Source organism: Stegostoma tigrinum, chromosome 10 (assembly GCF_030684315.1).
Source record: "Stegostoma tigrinum isolate sSteTig4 chromosome 10, sSteTig4.hap1, whole genome shotgun sequence".
NCBI classification, from domain to species: Eukaryota; Metazoa; Chordata; class Chondrichthyes; order Orectolobiformes; family Stegostomatidae; genus Stegostoma; species Stegostoma tigrinum.
In genome coordinates this window covers 29,113,944-29,134,424 of record NC_081363.1, presented here as the reverse complement: position 1 = coordinate 29,134,424, position 20,481 = coordinate 29,113,944, and the positions used below count along the sequence as shown (strand labels likewise).

At 39.2% G+C, this 20,481-nt stretch overlaps 1 protein-coding gene across 4 annotated transcripts in view; it reads left to right on the top strand.

The window, feature by feature from the left end:
- The window catches only part of LOC125455778 (synaptotagmin-16-like), a 183,227-nt gene that overhangs the window by 135,612 nt on the left and 27,134 nt on the right, over positions 1-20,481 (top strand). For 2 of the 4 annotated variants that reach the window (XM_048538206.2, XM_048538205.2), the window contains exon 3: positions 8,494-9,211. The exons of 1 other annotated variant lie outside the window; for it this stretch is intronic. In XM_048538206.2, the coding sequence (XP_048394163.1) occupies positions 8,575-9,211 (637 nt within the window). In that variant the 5' untranslated portion in view covers positions 8,494-8,574. Of the gene's footprint in view, positions 1-8,401; positions 9,212-20,481 lie in introns of all 4 variants that reach the window. One more of the 4 variants, XM_059649073.1, reaches the window with a different exon arrangement.

Below are 20,481 nucleotides of genomic sequence, written 5' to 3'. Positions count from 1 at the left end.
TTTTATTTTCCCCTTCATTGGCACAGGAACAGGAGTAGGTTATTCAATACAACTGAGGCAAATCGAACCTCAAAGGCATTTATCCACCCTATCATCATAACTGTGTATGTCACTGTAATCAGAAATCTATCAAAGGCTGAGCATTTGTAGCTCTCTGAAGTAGAGGTTTTCAAATGTTCACAATTCTCTGAGTAAAAGGTTCACTGCTTAGCTGAGATATAAGTGCCACCCCTCTCACTTCTAAATTGTGCTTCCTGGTTCTAACTCTCCAACCATAGATTCATATAGTGCTGAAAAAGCCCTTGGCCCACCGAGACTGCATCAACATAACTACTAATAAAAGTGTGCTACTCCCAATTTCCTGCATTTGTCCCATATCCTTGAATATTTGAAGTACTCATCCAAATTTTTGTTTTCTGAAGAAGGGTCATGACCCGAAACATTAACTTTCCTGCTCCTCTGATGCTGCCTGGCTTGCTGCGTTCCTCCAGCTCCACACTGTGTTATCACTGTTTTTCAGGTTTCCAGCATTCCTGACCTTCCCACGCACTGCGTTCCAGATTCCTACCACCCATTGAGTGAAAATGTTTCTTTCCAAATCCCCTCTGAATCTCCTGTCCATTACCCTAAAGCAATGCCCTTTTGTGATTGACCCTTCAACCAAGGGGAACAGCTGCTGTCTATTCACCCTGGCAAAATCCTGGTGAATCTTTTCTTAACGCCCTCTAGGTTTATCACATCCTTCCTGTGGTGAGGTAATTGGAAGTGCACACAGTGCTCCAGTTGTGGCCTGACCAACACTCAGTACAAGTCCAATATTACCTCCTTGCTCTTATACTCTATGCCACAACTGATGAAAGGAAGTGTCCCATATACGACTTCAGGGATCTGCGAATAATTCTGTTCCTCTAAGTTACCCAATGTCTTGTCATTCATTAAATACTCCCTCATCTTGTTTCTTCTTCCAAAGTGCATCCCCTTACATTTATCAGGCCATAGGGCACTGGTCTGCCTATCTGACCAACCCATCTATATCTTCCTGTAACAACCATGAGAAACATCTTACCTCCATCTGCCCTACATATCCCTTTAAGGATTTTGTAAGTTTCAGTAAGATCATCCTTCATTCTTTGAAACTGTAGAAGTTATAGGCCCAGATTGCCCAGAGTCTCTTCATAGGATAGTCCCACCATCTCAAGACAAAAACAGAAAGTCCTGACAAAGTTCTAAAGAAGCTTCACTGGACTTGAAACATTAACTCTCTTCTTTTCACAGATGCTGGCAGACCTGCTAAGTTTGTCCAACACTTTCTGATTTTGTTTTAGATCCCCAGCATCTGTATTTCTTTGTTTTATTTTACCGCTGGTGGCTGGTGAACCCTGTTGCTCTCCCTTTATGGCAATGATATCTTCTTTGACATAACTAGATAAAAACTGCACAAAGTACTCCAGTCTAACCAAGTTCCTATACAATTGAGGTAAGACTTCAGTACTCCTGTACTCAAAACCCCTTAAGGCTGTTTTCCTTCCTAATACCTTTCTCTACCTGCATGTTGGCCTTCACTGACTCTCTATTTCTACAAGAAATAGCTCCTTTTTGAACCTTTCTTCATCCTGATATGATTCCCATGAATCTTCACTCTATTTTCTCATAGATTCAGTATCCTTCCCATATTGGGATGCACAGAGCTGGTTTCAACACTCCTGCTATGATCTCACATAAATTCACTTCTTGCTTGTGTCTAAAATGATTTCCTGTCAAAAACTCATAGCATCAGTGTCAGCAGACAGACTAACATTGAGAACATGATGACAGCGTCAGATCCTGACTGCTTTTTCACTTTCCAACAGGAGTAGTTGAAAGTGAAGCCCTGATGGAATATTTCCCTCTTCCTAGCAGCATCAGTGCCATTTATGGCTGACATAATATTGTACTTAGTGATAGAGTCATACAGCATGGAAACAGACCCTTTGGTTCAACCAGTCCATGCCAAACATAGTGTAAACTAAACTAGTTCCACCTGCCTACTCCTGGCCCATGTGGCTCCAAACCTTTCCTATTCATGTACTTATGCTGACAGTAGAAAAAGGTAATTTTTTTGTTTTCAAGGACGTATGGGGCCTGGTGTTTTGTGAGTCCTTAAAGGCACTGTCGGATGTATGGAAAATGCTGGTGTGTTTCCTGTCGATCCTCTGAAAGCCCCATTAGAGAATGGCACACAATGCCAAAGAAAACACAAACTATGAATGTATGCACGATCACTGTTTTCCTGACACTTTATCAACAGCATGAAAATACACTGAGATTGTTGAAGTCTTTGCACTACCATGGTGACTTAGTTAATAGAATATATCAATGTAGGACACTCTTGCTTAAATTACGGAGTATAACACTGCTGCTTAAAGTGGGATGCATTATAATTTTAATTTAAGAACAATGTACTTAAACTTGAAATCCCTTGTTGACAATTTATTTAAAATGTGTTCACTTTCTATACTAACAACCCACAAATGCAGGATGTAAAATCTGAAACATTTTTATTAGATGTTCGGAGCAGAACTCTTGATTTTCTTTGGTTGAGAACAATCACAGGAAAAGGAAGCAAGAAACAAAAAAGTAGCAACACAGCTTATGCAATTCAACCTTTTCTCAATAAAATGCTACTTAAATCTTCTTTTGACATGCTTTGTTCCTGCTCTGAGTGCCCTGGTCAGTTTTCAGCGCTGGTGTTCCATTTCCTCTCCAATCTTCCAAGGAATAATAAGTTGGCTAAAGATATGGAATTGACATTGGATTTCATGCACTTAAAAGCCTGTCTCTGAGGGACGTGGATTTTCTTTAGCTTTGTTGAAATCCCACCAACTATCCCCCTGGCTCCCTCCCATCTTGCCCTCTGCCATGACCCTCAACTCTTGCAACTGGCAACTTAAGGATTTCTTAACCTTAATCTGCCATTTCAGGCTATTTTTTCCAACAAAAACTTCTAATTCTCACCATGCCGATAATTTAAATTACATTAACATTTTGTTGGTCTTGCCCACTTCTGCTATTGCTATTGATCTCACTGGATTGTTAAAATCACGACATTAAAAATTGTACTTCACTCCCTTTGGGCAGAAACACAAACCATTATAAACTTCTGTTCAGGGGTTAGATTTGCAAGAAAACAAATTCATATGAGACTTGAGATCTTTATATACAAACTGCAGGCATATAGAGATTTCCTCAGCCATTGCATTTGAAAATATAAGCAGAAAATTTTCTGACATAACAATATTCAGGTTCAGAACCTGCAAAGCCCCATTACTTGATCTGTGGATAAGATGACAGCCATCAGCACCCACACAGTATAAATCAAAGGGAACACACATTTCCTGCTTTCCTTTATTGATACTCTCAGCATTGAAGCAGAAGTGAGATTGAACATTGCAATTATGAACCATTTCTTCCGATTTCTGGTACTTGAGCTCATATATCCTTTGACCTTCACAAAAAGTGCTGATGAGTTTTTGGAATCCGGTGAGATACATGAAATTACATGCAGCGTACAGCACAAAAACAGGCCATTTCACTCAACTGACCCATATTACTGCACCTCTGCCTCCTCCCACCCTACTTCATCAAAATCTGTAGTAGGAGCTTCTACTCCTTTCCCTCACATGTGTTTCTCTAGTGTGCCTTGAAAAGGAGCTATAAGTTTTATGAGGGATAAAAACTGAGTGTTTATTTTCTGTCTTCCCTCGTAAATAATTTAAACATTTAGCATTCAAATGGTTCCCAAAGTCAAGATACTAATACAGTTTTGGACACATTCATTAATATTCCTGCTTGCCTTTCCTGTTGCAATGTACTCCAAAAAAATCATTTTTCCCCCCAGTGATTGCACAAAGCTGGTGAGAATGAATGGTTATATCGTCTTTTTTTTATCTTCAGCAGCAAAAAGTATATTTTTATTTGACCTTAATGTCTGAACTTTCTTTTGATGCCTGAATAAATTCATATGTTTCTAAAACTGCAACATAGAAATTATGCAATACTGATAACTTACAAATACAGAGACCACTCCATATTGGACAGCAACATTTTTGTTCATATTGAAATAAGTTAGGGGAGATATATCAGAGACACAATTATAATTGATATAAATATTAATTAGAATAGAGAATAGTGCCAGAGGTCTTTTATATAGGTAATGTGATTCCTATGTTTAAAGACAGTGAGGACAATTCCCAGGAACAATAGACCATTAACATTGTTGGTAGGAAGATAATCGAACTCTTATGGAAAGTTATATTAGAAAAGCTTGTAGAAACTGAAAATATGATCAAAACTGTCAGCGTAGAATTACAGAATTCCTACAGTGTGGAAGCAGTCCATTCAACCCATCTGAAGAGCATCCCACCCAGACCCAACCCCCACCCTACCCCATAACCCTCCACTTCTCATGGTTAACCCACCTAGACTGCACATCCCTGGACACCATGGGAAATCTAGCATGGCCAATCCACCTAACCTAATCTTTTTGACTATGGGAGGAAACTGGAGAACCCAGAGGAAACCCACACAGACATGGAGAGAATGCGCAATCCCCATACAGACTGTCACCCAAGGGTGCAATTGAACCCAGGTGCGTGGTGTTGTGAGGTGACCATGTCCCAATGGATTTTAAAATGGATGGTCGTGCTGGCCAAACTTATTGAACATTGTGAAGAAATAGTGGAAAATGTAGACAATGGTAATGCAGTTGGGATAATATATTTGTACTTTCAAAAGGCCTTTGATAAAGCTGAAACATGTAATGTTAACAGATAGATAACCCAATGAAATAACAAGTTGGCAACAAGGCAGAAATTGGAGAGTTGGTGTTAGATGTAGTTACTCAGACTGGCAAAAAGGCGGGAAGTTGCATTCCTCAAGGATCATTGCTAGGGACCACCATTGTTTGCGTTGGCATAAGTAATTGGGAATTGGAAATTGAAACAACTGGTGCAAAGTTTGTAGGCCACACTAGATTGGAATGTAGTTAATTCACTGGGGCACTATGACAAAATATAGGAAGTCATTAATAACTTTGCAGAATAGGAACAATTGGCCACTTGATCCTTTGAGCCTGCTCCATCATTTAATATGAACCTGGCTGATCTTGTATCTCAGTGTCATGCCCTGCTTTCTCCCCATACTCAAGGATACCTCTAAAATCTAACAATTTTTCTGTCTCTTGAGAATATTTAGTGACTTGACCTATACGAGTGAGAAAAGTTTACAGGGATATGGACAAAATGCAGGCTAGTGGGATTAGTTTAGTTTCCGTCGAGTTGGACCCAAGAGTCTATTTCTGTGCTGTATGACTCTATGATGTACACATGACTGGTAAATGGTCTTCAATATGGATAAATGTGATGTGGTTCATTGTGGTAGGAAATAATGGGTCGAAAGGAGCTAGAGAAGAGAAAATTACCAGAAGTAGCCAAGGAGGTTAGTAAAGCCATAAAGAAGCAAACAAAGCTCTGTCCGTTTGGAGGGAGAGAAATTGAAAGGATAGATGTTACAATAAACCAATTCTGAAACCCAGAACTCACATAAAGATGGATTTTAGGGTTTGTTATGTTGGGAAGCCTGTCTTTTATCATAATGGTTTGTCCCACAGCAGTTTAACTTCTACTTGTTTTATCTTTATTAAAGGCCTTCTGGAATTACAAATATAATATCTCTACTGCGTTACCATTATTTACACTTTCTATTATTACTTCAAAATATTCAACAAGTTTGGCCAGCATGATCATTCATTTTAAAATGCATTGTAAGGATGGCGGCTTCCTTCCCTAAGGGACATTACCAAACCAGATAGCTTTTCCTGACAATTACCAACAGTTTTTCTGATGAAGGGTCTAGGCCCGAAACGTCAGCTTTCCTGCTCCTCTGATGCTGCTCGGCCTGCTGTGTTCATCCAGCTCTACACCTTGTTATCTCGGATCCTCCAGCATCTGCAGTTCCTATTATCTCACCAACAGTTTCATGATCGCCATTAGACTTTTAATTCCAGATTTTTTGTTTGCTGTACTCAAATTCCACCATCTGCAATGATGGTTTTTTAACTCAGATCCCCAGAATGTCACATGAGTCTGTACATTAATAGTTCAACAATCCATCCTACTAGACCATTGTAACATTCTGCAATAGTTCAGACAGGTCTCAGGATGGGTGGTCGCTGGAGGTATGCTAATTGGATTAAATTTGCCACCACCTCCTCCCTAAGCTGTCAGGCATGCTGCGACATGTTCCATATCTTTGTATCAATAATATTATGGTATTGAAGATAGCGCAAAGATAATTTATCAAAACGATATAGGAATTCAAAGCTCAAACTCACCTAGAAAAATAGAAAGCCTAAGGCTTTTCTCTCAAAGAGACTGGGTTTTGGAGTTTGACACAGAGGGGATGGTTCCACTTGATGGTTCCACACCTGGAGACCATAAATATAATTTAGTTCAGCATCAAATTCAGGAGCATCTTGTTTCTTCTTAAAATATGAGACTTGTGACCATGTAAGAGTTGGACACATTTGGCATGGTGAGGGAATTAGGTAAGGACCTGAGGAAGATAGAAGTGCTATGCTGGCAAAGTTGAAAAGGATCTGTATTGGCATTTGTACAGCCTAAAATTTGCTAATAGACTGTTTGAGCAGATTAGCCTCTTTCTGTGTGTGATTGTACACAATTGTAAGTAGTTGTTTGTTTTAGCCTATGCCACCAAGCCATCGCAGTAAATTAGAAGGTACAGCAGAATGGATAGTGCAGGAAGACTGTGCAGATATGTGGTGGTTAGGTTTGCTGTATCCTATGTAGTGAATGTCTGATGTTACCACTACCATCAGAAGGAATGTTGGAGAATGATGGGCACTTCTTCTGTGGGTGGGAGGCTGGGGAAAATGAGAGAGCCAGTCAATTGAGTTTGACTTCAAACAGATCTACTTGAGAGCAGGACTGACAGATGCCTGTGAAATGTAGTGTGATTGTTCTCCTGACTGCGGATTGGAATTGGTGAAGGTGAGACCAACAGGCTAAAGACAAAAACGAGGCTTCTCAGTGCTATTAGGTGTTGTTTGGTAAAGAATAGATTTCCTTTATAATACTTTTGTCAATGAAAGGAATCTTAAATTGAAATGATGTGTAAATTTAAATGTATTTTTTCCCTGGCCCATATATACATTTTTATGTGAAACGTGGGTATATAGGAATACATGATGGATTGAATTTAACCTAAACCAAAACCAGTGGATATTGTGGTATTGCTCAAAAAATGATGGAAAGTGCATAACCTTCGCTGAGGCTGCCACTGGTCTTGGTACCTAGTGCATTATGGTTCTGGCAACAAGCTGATTTGAGGTTAAACACCTTAATATTTTGCATGGATGTCACTGAGAAATTACAGCCACTTCTATAGACATCCTATAATGTAAGTAAAGGGAATGAAATGTAATTGAGGGTAATTTTGGGATCTGTTGCTTGTCCTGTTACAGCCTCGGGTTTACAGGGGACACCCGCATAGCTGTGAGATGCTGGAGAGTGACCACCAGCTGTGGGACTATAACTAGAAAGTCATCATCTGGAGGAAAAAAAAGACAAGGGCAAAAAGGACAAGGGAATTGTTGGGATAATAAATGAAATTAATTTCTGGGGCCTCGACAGGCTATCTGTAGAGAATATAAACATCAACATTGTTTTTATGACTTGCGTTTCTCTGTTTGAAAAAATAAAGCTCGGATTTATATTAAGTCTCTAACTTAGCAAATGTCCCAGGGTGCCTATAGAAACTACTAGGAGTAGTGGCCAAATGTTTAGTCAAGAAATTACGGGCTGAGAAGCAATCTTGTGAGGTGTACACTAAAAATATTGTATCAATAAAATTCTGAATGGAGACATGGCTGTAAATGGTGAGGAAAAGATGTAAAGTTGTTTTGTTGCCCAGACAGCTCACTTGGCTAGATTGCTGGCTTGCAATGCACAGTGACATCACCAATGCAGATTCAATTCCCCCACAGGCAGAGGTCACCCTGAACGTTCCACCTTCTTAGTCCTAAGATTAAACTCATCATTAGTCATCTCTCTGTAATGAGGTAGGAGCCTATAATCCTCTGGGATGAGACAACTTTCATTTTTATGTTCTAATTCTTGTGATTATTTAAGCTTTGTAAATTAAATCAATTCTGTCGAGTTCATATTTTAACTTTGCAAAGCATCCTCCTACTTTCTCCTTCATAAATGATATGTGAATTCTGTAAAGCAGCTTTCTTAAATTAATACGTTTAATCTTATTTAGATAGATCTTATGAGATAAGTAACTCCTCATTTATTGGTTGTGTTACTTGATTATGGATTGGCTTGTTTTCCCTTTGGTCTAGTGCCCTGTTGCAGTGCCTTTTACCACCAATAGTGTCAGAGGCTGCTTCCTGGAAGTGACTGATTTTAACTGATTATGATCCTCATTCTGTAGCTTAGAACAGAGTAACTGGCATGTTGACAGATTAAAACGTCTGGACCATTTCACGATCAAGCATTCTGCAATCCATTGATTATGGCTTCTGAAGAACTTCTGAAGAAGGGTCCATTCACACAGTCCTTCTCTGATTGGATGTCGCAGATATCTGAATCATTCCAGCAAGCTGGGAGCTCCATTTCCAGCAGCTTTCTAAATCTTCGTCAAGGTGCATCCACTCAAATGTCGAATTCTGCAGTTTCAAATTCCTCAACCAATGCAGAGCAAGATGATCAGGAACAAGACCGAGCCCTGAAAACTGACTCTGGTTTACATACTGATGACAATTCTCTGGGCACATATTACACAGAAATTGATTTACAGCCGGACTCTGACACAGGGTTGGAATCTTCCGAAGACCAAGCTGTTGAAATGGGGTTGCATGATGATGAAAGCGCAATTCCTAGACATCAGCCTGGTGCTTATGGTTTACAAGCTGAAGACTTTGGACAAGTCACTTCAATTTTGTACAATGGGATAGATTCAAAAGATGTAACTGTTGTAAAGACCAATATGTATAGCAATGCCAACCGTTATGACAGTGAAACAGTGAATGATCTAACTGCTATTCCAGAAGAAGCAGAAAACCTCAATCCTGAAGTCGGATCTGATTATAAGTATGCCAGTGTGAAGTGTGAAGCAGATTGTAATGAAACTGATGTGAAATTCCAGGCAGGTAAGAAGTAAAGGGAAAGCTCCCCAATAAACATCAAAATATGTAGACAACTTGCACTTTTATCTATCTTTGCCCCACTCATCAGTTCATACTGACATCCTGGGGTGTCATTTGCACTCATTTTTGAGATACTGTTTGGGGTGATTTTAGAATGATGATGTATGTTTTCAAAAAGTCATTTTTTTTTCAATATTCTTTATCGGAATGTTGGTATTGCTGGCAAAGCCAGTATTTGTTGCCCATCTCGAATTGCCCTCAAACTGAGTGGCTTGCTTAACATTTTTGAGGGCAATTAAGAATCAACCACTTTGCTGTGGGTCACATGCAGGCCTGGTAAGTACAGCCTAAGGAAATTTCCCATTCACATTTCCTAACGGACATTTATGCTCCGGATGGGTTTTTACAACACTTAATATGTGGTCACCATTCTCGTGACTAACTTTTAACTCCAGGTTTTATAAGTGAATGTTACATTCCATCAGCTGCCACAGTGGGATTTGAACTCTTGTCCCCAAGCTATCATTTGGGACCCTTTGGATTCCCAGTCCAGTAACATCACCACTGTGACACCAGCACTTCTTTTGGTCAGGTTGTATGGAATTCTATATTACTTTGTAGAGATTTTAACTGAGGTTAAGTATTTAAAATACAACTAATATTAAATTATAAGCGTGGTGAAGTGAAAGTTAATGAGTCGTGATGAAAATTCTTGCTTTAAGTCTGGATGCTGTTAAGCTGTGTTGAGAACTGGTGAAATCATTAAGGGTATGAAAGTTCATGCGGAATGTGGAAGCTATGGATAAGAATATGAAATTTTGAAGTCCTTGTTTCTTGCCTTTACCCAAAACATTTGCAATTTCTGTATCTAAAATATTTGTTCAGCCTGACTAGGTTTTATAAATGATTAAGAAAAACACATTCAATTATGGTCTTAGGGCTTCTTAACACTGATGGAAGTACTTGCCACACATCTTCAGCTCCATTAACACCTGCCAACAGCAACATTTCTTAGCTCCTTAATGTTTCCTGCACTAAGATCAAGGAGGGAAACTGCCTTGATAAAGGCCAGAGCAAACAAATCCAAAATATTAAACACAAAGGCAAGTTGTTTTTTAGCTGAATTTGAACTTCGTTCTTTAACAATAGCCGATGCCAATGCGAATTGTAATTTTGGGTGATGGACAAGATACAAGGACTGTAAAATTTCATACTCTTGTCCTTAACTTTCACATCCTACATAAAATTTCATTCCCTTAATGATTTCACCAGTTCGCAACACAGACTAATCCCTCCTCAACAGTATGAAGGTCCATCAGTCCACTGTATTCTCAACCAGGACAATTCTTAATTCAATTCTCACCCACATGAAATTCTTGAGCTACTTAATAGTCAAGAGTGGCTAAAATGATTTCTCATTGACTTGTTCAACTTTTTTTTACACCTTAGAAGCACCTTCTCTTATGTGGGCTGTATCCAAGGCTAAAGAGCCCAACCTAACATTTATATTCTGTGTAATATCCATATGATTCAAATATCTCCACTGGGTATCATTATTTAGAGAGCATGAAATTGGCCTTTGACAGTAAGAACATAATGACCTTGCAGCAAATAGTCCTCCATTTTCATACTGAGGCTGATTTTTTTTTACCATTGATATCAATTCCCTTAAGTCCCTTTATATGATTGAGTAGGACCAGTTTTACTTTCCATTCAAGTCTCTACTTGCTGTGGAGTTACAAAAAATGAAAGCCTTTCTGTGTCCAGATTCTTCATATCCATTCAACATTAATTTAAAGTCAGTGACAGCACATTAATTTTAAATGGGCTACTTGGCCACATTTGAATGACGCCAATCAGAAAATCCAATCTAATTTTTTGACCTTTTCTTTGTCCAACTGGTAACCAATTTGAATGTAAAAATGTTGTTTCTCCCCCTCTCTATACTATTTTTAAGAGTTGGAACTGTCAAACAAAGGGTTATTGAAAACCGCAATGTCCTGAAGTTATTGCTGGATTATTCTGAAGTTATTGCTGGGTTTCTCTGTTAATACAGTGCAGCTAATCCATGCTTTATTGCCCAAAGTCAATGATAATTTATGATTTCTAGTCACAAATGTTGCTTCACTTTTGCTAATTGCTTTTGTGTGCTGAACTTTAATGATGCTTAATTTTTTCAATGACTTTTTACAATGGAAAACACATTCAGGTACAGCAAGTTCTAAAGGGAATTTAATCTAGAATCTCAGGGAGTGAATTTACAAGGATCAGATTTCCGAAAGCTGTGCAGCTGCCTCATAATACCAATGCTCAGTGGTTTGACAATGTAAGCATCTAGATGCTTAACCATTTGGAGCTGCCAATCAAATGGTGAACTGACAGGCACCCTACTGGCAATGAGAGGCTGTGAAATGAGGCGCAGCACTAATCCTATAAAGGTATCACTCAGGCTTACATCAACAGATAGAGTAAGATAGCAAGCAAAGATTCTTTCTTAAGTACCTCTTCCGAAGGCATCCTTGGACCCACCCTAAAGGATCCATTATTTCTACAAAAGGCTGCACTACCTCTTGAAAGAACTCCAGTATGATTAGAACTATCTCTGTGAAGTATAATGGCCATTAGACATATTTCAGAACTGCGGGGTGATGAAAATTGGATTTGTCTGAAGGCAGACACACCTTTACATTCCCTCTTTCCTCTGCTGGTGAAAATGCTTGGTGCCATGTTCAAACAGAAACCTGTGGAGTTGGCTAAGCTGGAGACCATCTCCATACTTATGAAAATCCACTTGGCCTGCTACCTTCTAACTTCAGGGAAAACATTCCAAATAGTATAAAACTGCTAACCAAGAACCATCTATTCCTCAATGGTTTACAATGTTTTGCTATTTAGAATGTACTCCTTGTATGCTTTGATTTCCTTCCACAAATATACTCTCTCTCACTGTTCTTTGGATTGAAGTGCATTTGCCACTGTTATGCTCACATTTTCCCGTAGTTGGCAGTTTTCTTTCCCATCACAGCCTATTGTTATATCATTTGCAAATTTCTTAATCATGTCTCCTGCATTTAACTTTAAATCCTGCAGAATTCCATTCAGAATAGCCTTCCAGTTACAAAAATGTTACACTTTGCTTCCTGTCACTAAAACAATCTTGTATCCACTTTATCCCCTCCCTGCCTCCTTCCAGAGGATATTTTATGATATTATTTGTGAGGGTTGAAGGTACCAAACACAACTCCATTATCAGAACTACTGGGCAAATCCTGAAAGACCACTTGGAGTGACTGTACTTCTGAATGATAATGACAAGCTTCTTGCAGGATATGGGGTTTTTGTAAAAAGTTCAAGTATTTAATGGATGTCTTTAACTTATGAATGTTTTATTTTTATGAGATTTGTCAATAGATTGGTACATCACTATCACATTTCATGATTTCAAGCGAGCAAATAAATGGTATTTGGAGAAATCTGGGGATTATTATGTCAGGAAATGTTCACTGAATTGAAATATTGCTGGTAAAAGAATTGAAACCAGATAGATAATACTGCGGAACTTAAAAATAAATGAGAGAGTGCAATGAAATGAAACAGTCAGATTAGTGACTTGGGAAAAAGTGGCAGCATTTCAGGGCTTAAAAATCGATAGAAATGAATTAAAATCTGGATAGAAAGCTCAAACTGAGAAACAAAAGTACCAGAAGAGCAAAATGAAGAAAGAATCAGATAGAAAGACATGAAATACCAATTCAAATAAGAAAACTACAGAAGGGGAAAGAAATCAATTTCATGAAATCTAGAGATAAGTTATTAACTTCAATATCTGAAATCATCAAAATTGGAATCTAGTATTTCACACACTAACTGGAGTTCACATTGTGTCAAAGTCCAACTATAACATGGGATAAATAATTGTTTCATTTTGAAATTTGTTTTTACTGCCTAGAAAGGAAATTAGTTTTCCAATATTCACCACTACAGATTTTGGTAGTTGTTTTCATTTTTCTTCAAAGCCTGTTTTGGTTTAAAATTTGTCAGAATATAGCGCCCTCAATGATCCACAAATAATTTATTTGTCTGACCGTGCCACAAATCTCAACAGAGCCCACATCACTCAGTTCCTCCCCCTGAGGTGAAAGTTGATTCAGAAAGTCTGAACATTTATGCAGCAAATTTCGATATTCACTTATGATGGAATAACCTCCAAAGCTATGGGCCAGGACTTGGGAAAATGGGATGAGTGTAGTCAGATCTTTGTTGCACACATGATGGCCTGAATGAGCTCCTTCTGTACTGTAAATGGCTATGAATCTTTTTGTGATTGTTTTCATTTATGTCAGCAAAGTACATGCAGAGTTTTGATTTTATGTGATGTTGCCAAAGACATAAATGCAATGTCATTTACAAATTTACCAATGAATTTTTAGTTTTCTAATTGTATCTACACAAACCAGTACTCCAAGACAGAACAGACCAAATGTAGATTATTGCCTTTCCCCATCTGTACTTCCGGCTGCTTTAATAACTGGAATAAAATTGATTAAAAATGGCATATTTGCAGAGGCATGAAGCAACAGGTGTATCAGTAAATAAGCCATTGCTATTCACTGTGTAATTGGAAGCCTTGTTACTTGGATTAGAGGAAATTACAGGTATTTCAAGACTGAATTACTAAATTTGTTGCAAACTCACTTGCTGTCCTTTTATTCTCTAGCCTGGCTCTAGAGATGAAAAGGAGTTGGGTCTTGGTTTTTACTGAGAGCAGCATGAGGGGAATAAGAGAGTAATGAGAGAAACAAAAAAATCAAATCAATTCAAAGGAACAGTTGCAGGAAACCAGTAGGGATTCATCACAAGAGAATGTTAGTTGAATGAAAACTAATGAGCAGGAAAGAGAAGATTAGGGTTAGGTAAGAATTCTGGTCTCACGAGACAGAGGTGAAAGTATAATTTTAGAAATTATTCGAATGAAGGAGGTGTCCAAGTGTGCATTCAATTTGATTTAGGTTTGATGTTCAACAGGAAGTATTTTTAAAAATATTGGCATTATTTATGTTCTCTGCATGGTTCATCTTTATAACTGGGCATGGATGTCCATCACTCAGGTGGACATTGGAGACTTGATGCAAACTAGAGCTGGGTGGAGGTGTTTAGTCTGGGGTCATGAAGTGAATCTTTGGAATCTGCCTTTCATAAGGTTCCTTCTTGCACACAATGGATATAACACCTCTGGGGTTCTGTGAGCTAGGAGTCTTTAAAATGCTGGCCTGACTTTGCAAAGTTTGTGAAGGAGTTAGATGTTCCAGTCTCTGCTGGTTAGATCGGAGAACTGTATGAAGGCTCTTATTCCAAATCAAACCACATGCTTGGAAGGCACTCCTGAAACCAGGAAAGCCTGGGAATGAGATCAGGAATCCCAGAATTGGGACCTGTTGGTATTTGTTAAAGATCCTCGAACTATCCGAGTCATATGTTTTGTAGAGTATAAATGCTGCAAGATGTGACCCTTTATCCATTAGATTAAATCTGCAGGTCTCTTCAAAGGGCTTTCCTAATGTCAAATATGGTTCATAAATAATTTGGACACTCATTTATTTAATAGTTTCCAGGGCAGAGCCCTGCATGGGCCTGAACAATATGGGCTATGGTGACAAATGTAAGATAACAAAGTGTGTGGCAGGATGAACACAGCAGGCCAAGCAGCATCTCAGGAGCACAAAAGCTGACGTTTCGGGCCTAGACCCTTCATCATCGAGGGGGATGGGGAGAGGGTTCTGAAATAAATAGGGAGAGAGGGGGAAGTGGACTGAAGATGGATAGAGGAGAAGATAGGTGGAGAGGAGAGTATAGGTGGGGAGATAGGGAGGGGATAGGTCAGTCCGGGGAGGACGGACAGGTCAAGCGGGCGGGATGAGGTTAGTAAGTAGGAAATGGAGGTGCAGTTTGAGGTGGGAGGAGGAGATAGGTGAGAGGAAGAACAGGTTAGGCAGGCGGGGACGAGCTGGGCTGGTTTTGGGATGCAGTGGGGGGAGGGGAGATTTTGAAGCTGGTGAAATCCACATTGATGGTGACAAATGTGGCAGCATAACACAAGAAGCCTAGCCAGTCCTTTGTTGACATTTAGAAACTTTCAGCATCATTTAACTAAGTTCCAGGCACTGAGGCAATGTTCTCAAGAGATAGCGGCAAGTTGCCTAGGAAAGGGAATTGTTGCTATTAATGACCTTATTGACCACACACATCACCTCATTAAATACAGCTTCCTATCTGACCATCTGCCAGGAGTGAATTCTCAACATGGAAGTCAGGGCACGTACCTGCCAACTTCACCTCACATTTGGTCCAAAGATAACACTGGTGTAAGTGATGCCAGTCAATTCCAGGATATCCTGAGACAAGTGAATTGTTCTGTGCACAGCAAGGTAGAATAGGGTTGGAAACGGATGAAAGGGATGTTATAGGGATGGGGGAAGGTAGTTAATGAGGTGAGCTTGGTAACATACGGGGAGAGATCTAAGTAGACCTTGTGGAGAGGAATCCTCAAGGAAACGTGGCAAAACTGACACCTAACCAAAAATCATAAGATTCAGACTTTTCTTTTAATAAGCCACCTGTGTGTGCCAATGGGGACTGCATGAGGAATTGGATCTCATGTATGTCATTATCCAAGGCTATATTGTTGAGAGTTTGCAACAAAACTGCAAGAGATACAATTCTAAAGAACATATATGATCTATTTATGAATGGATCCTGACCGTCTTTCTCAAACATTGTGCTATTGGAGGATCTTGCTGTACTTCTAACCTCTGTGTATTTCAAAGTGCAAAGCAATATCCAGGTCAGTACTTAACCCCAGTCATACAGATGGCTTAACAGCTAATGCTATTGCAGTTTGAGGGAGATTACGTCTAAAAAACTGGCTGCCTCACTTGCTCACATTCAATTTGAATTAAAGAACGGGATGAAGACTTGTAGTAGACACATTCTTAACAGAATTCTGACATGTATTTTGCTTTAAATATGTTGGCACCTCCCTTGAAGCAGTACAGGGATAGTAAGATTATGTCAGTAATAGAGATCCCCAGGAGATCATAATCTCCGACTAAGTGGGTTAGAAAATCAGAGAAACTCACCGATCATTTTAAGACTGAACATTCAAATACTATATTTTAAAAACTCTACTTGAGGAGAGTAAATCCCATTTGCTTGTTTTGTCACGTTCACTTTAAAGTAACATATAAAATGTTACTTAGCTGTAAATTTTTTTAGATTCTCGTTTTAAAAGAAAAATGTTAGATCAAGCCTCCTGGGTGCTTTTCTATTTCATGTGTCAGCCACTGAATAGTAAGGTTTTAGAAAAATCCATTTTAATTGAAATCATCTACGTACTTGGAATGCATGTTAAAACCTCTAAAGCAACAATAGTGCTTTGAAATGTTGCAACGATTGTCAGAAAACAATGAATTGAGGGATAATAGTAATCTCTATTCAATTGTTACCACAGCAACTACAAGACTAGCCTTTCTAGTGGTGTCATATGTATCTGTCTCAGGCATCTTTAAAGCAGACTTTAATGATGTGTGAACAATTTTGCGTTATCTAAAGAATTGTGAAGCAAGGCCTGGGCTTCAAGGGACTGAAGTGTTTCCAACAATGTGAAAATCTCATAAAAAGTAATTTAAATATGTAAACTCTTCCTAAAGTTACCAGCATCACAGATACCTGTCGTTAGTCAATTCAGTTCACTCCATGTGATGTCAAGAAATGGCTGAGGGCACTAGATGTGGCAAAGGCCCTCCCAAAATTCCGGCAGACATGCTGAAGACTGTAGGACTATGCATCTTGCTAGCCAAGCTGTTCCAGTGCAACAACAACACTAACACCAACACAGCAGTGTGGAAAATTGCTTAGGTTTGCCTGTGATGAAAAAGTGGGACACATCTAATCCAGTCAGTTACCACGTTACCGACCTGCTCTCAATCATCAGTTAAGTGATGGATGTTACAACAGTACTATAAAGCAGCACCAGCATAGTAATAACCTGCTCACCAATGCTCAGTGTGGGTTCTGCTAGGGCTACTCAGCTCCTGACCCATTGCAGCTTTAGTCCAAACATGGACAAAAAAGCAGACCACCAAAGGTGAATTGAGAATGACAGCATTTGATATTACAGCAGCATTTGACCAAGAATGGCGTCTTGGAACCTTAGCAAAAGTGAAGTGAGTGAGATTTGAGGGCTGTGCTCTCCACTGGTTGCATTCGTACTTATCACAAAGGAAGATGGTTATGGTTGTTGGAGGTCAGCCAGGTCAGCTCCAGAACATCTCCGCAGGAGTTCCCTAGGGCAGTGTCTTAGGCCCAACCATCTTCAGCTGCTTCATCAATGGCATTTCCACATTGTACCATCAAAGGTGAAGATATTCACTGCTGATTGCACAATGCTCAGCACCAGTCCTGAACCCTCAGATACAGAAGCAGTCTGTGCCAAACTGGAGCGAGTTCTGTATAATATTTGCATATAAATATCAGGTAAAGCCATTTTCAATCAGGGAGAATCTAACCATTGCCCCTTGATATTCAATGGCATTACTGTTGCCGAAGCTTCCTCTATCAACATCCTTGGGGATGTCATTGATGAGAAACTGAATCAGACTGGCTGCATAAATATACCGTAACTATAACAGCAGGTCAGATGCTAGGAATACTGTGATGAGTTACTGAACTTCCGACTCCTACCAGCTATAAGGCACAAGGCTGTGGAATGTTGTCCACTTGCTGGATAAATGCAGCTCCAACAACACTCTTGACACCATTCAGTACAAAGCAGCCTGTTTGTTTGCCTCCACTACTGAAGCACAGTGGCAGCAGTGTGTGCTGTCTACAAGATACATTCCAACTAATCAAAGCTCCTTAGACAGCACTTTCTGAATCCATCAACACTGCTAATTAGAAAGGCAAGTGCTACAGAATTGATGAGAGCACTGCTGCCTGTACCTTTCTCCTCCAGGAATGGCTGAGTTTTGCTGTAAAACACAAACTATTATGCTATTCTGTACTCCAATGAAAGCAGTGGACAACCTGGTACATATTTTTTTGCTTAGAGACGTGGAGTTCCCTGTATGGCATAATCATGAAGGTACGTCCTAAATTACGGCCAGCCTTGCTGCTGTTTTTGCTGATATCAATTGCTACTGAAATCTTCTAACCTCAGTGCATGCAGCAGGACATAAATTATAAATTTTATGAGTTGAAGATAACAGGAAAACAAGTGAAAGCAGTAAATCAGAAAGAAGTAGTGAGAGGAACTGTTGTGTCTGCAAACTGCAATTGTTTCACAGTAATTTTGACATATTTGCGGCCAATGGAAAACAAAGGTTCTTCTGTTTCTCTTGGAGAAATCTTTGCTGAGATTTCCAGCGATGTCTCTGATGAGAACATTACTATCAACTGTGTAGCGAAAGAGATTTTACTGGAAATACCAAGTGTGGAGTTGCAATTGTGTCATCAAGCTGCCAAAGCAATCAATCACATTAAAGAATTCTCATAGATAGCCAAACAGGAAATGAAAAGTATCAATATCAAATCATTCATTAAAATCTTTGTATGGAGTGAAGTAAAGATTGGGATAGACACACAGGGGTGAAGGCAAATGCTGCTATATCATGAAAGAAAGCTTTTTTCCCAAAAATATTATCAAAAAAGGCTTTGTGAAATTTAATAATCAATCATGAATACATTCAAGAATACTCCCACAAATTATATTTTTCAGGTCTGGATCAGTTTAACATTAGTTATTGCTTACGTCACTATGTAAAGCTATTGCTAACTGAAGACTGTGTAGCCTTTTAGTCCACGTGCAACTGTGATGGGAGTATGGAAAATCAAAAGCTTTGGGCACACTAATTGATTTCAATGATAGCCGGCTCTGGGTGTAGGAGGTTGGGAAATTCGCAGCCTGTGGTGGAGCAGTAACAGATCACACATCAGAATTTCCTTTTTAATTTGTCCCTGTCTGAAATCCTGATATTGTGGTCAGATGCAGAAGCAAAGTGACAAATGCTGATAGTTTGCCCTCACAAGACTTTGCAAAGTCCAAGCAAAAATTAACATAAGTGGAATAAAACCTGCGTAACTTCTGTAAGATGAGGAAGACATAAGGAAAACCACTTCAGTCTGTTTAACAGCTGTTATCAAATGAATGCTAAGAAAGGCAATGTGGAACAGTTGAAAAATGTTAGAGTGTGGGGCTGCAAAAAAAGACCAGTTAAAACATTAGACCAGCAAACATCAAACTGAACCCTTGAAACTTTCATATCTGCCAGATGCAAATAAAGTGAGGAATTACGCTATTACTTTGCAATATGTTTACTGAAGAAGTGAGGAAACTACCTGATTGGGGAGAGTGTTTTCAGAGCTTTTTATGTATAAAAGGACAAGTATGAATTAGATCACAGATAGAAAAGTCAGGCATTTGGAAACAGAGCTCTTCTCATTTGGGAATTACAGGAAGTGGATAGCTAATTGATTGTGGTTCCCATTAACTATTTTCCATCACTCACTGGATGCAAGACAGCTCTAATAGCACTGAAGGATCGCAAACATAATTCTCATCTTCACAAAATGGGAGACGGGAGATAATTGACCTGTAAGTCTCAAATTGATTTTGGGAGACTGATTTGAGACAGTGTAAGAATTGACTGTGGGTCATCGATTATTTTGAGACTGTGAGTGTGACACTTGACTGCTCTTGAAGTTTTATTGAATGCATCTGTTGACCCAGTGGATAAGGGTTAAAAAGGAAATGTTGAGTTGGATTTTAAGGAGTTTGACACTGTTGCACATATAGAATTAATGGACAAGGCTAAGACTGTAGGACAGCCGGAAACACACTGAATCAGTTAAAACAATGACCAGCTGAAAACGCTAAGTATGAGTAGTCAGGAAGAGATGTGATAAAGTGTTCTTTGAATTTGTAACATGGTTAATTTGGTGGTAAAGAAAGTATGTAGCCTCACTGAACTGAGAATAAAAGTAAAAGAAGGACGTGTGACCGGGAGCTGGCTGTTTAGAGGTAATCTGCAGGCAGTGCGGATGGGACTGAGACCACCACATCCTAGCTGTGAATGTAAGAGTAACTGTTGGGGGAATTTTCAAACAGTTTCACTGTCACATTGTATGCAACACAAAATGCCTCAAGCAAGAAACCACAGATTATAAACTAAAACTGATTAGGATATGTGGAGTCAAATAAAAGCAGCTTTAAATTGACA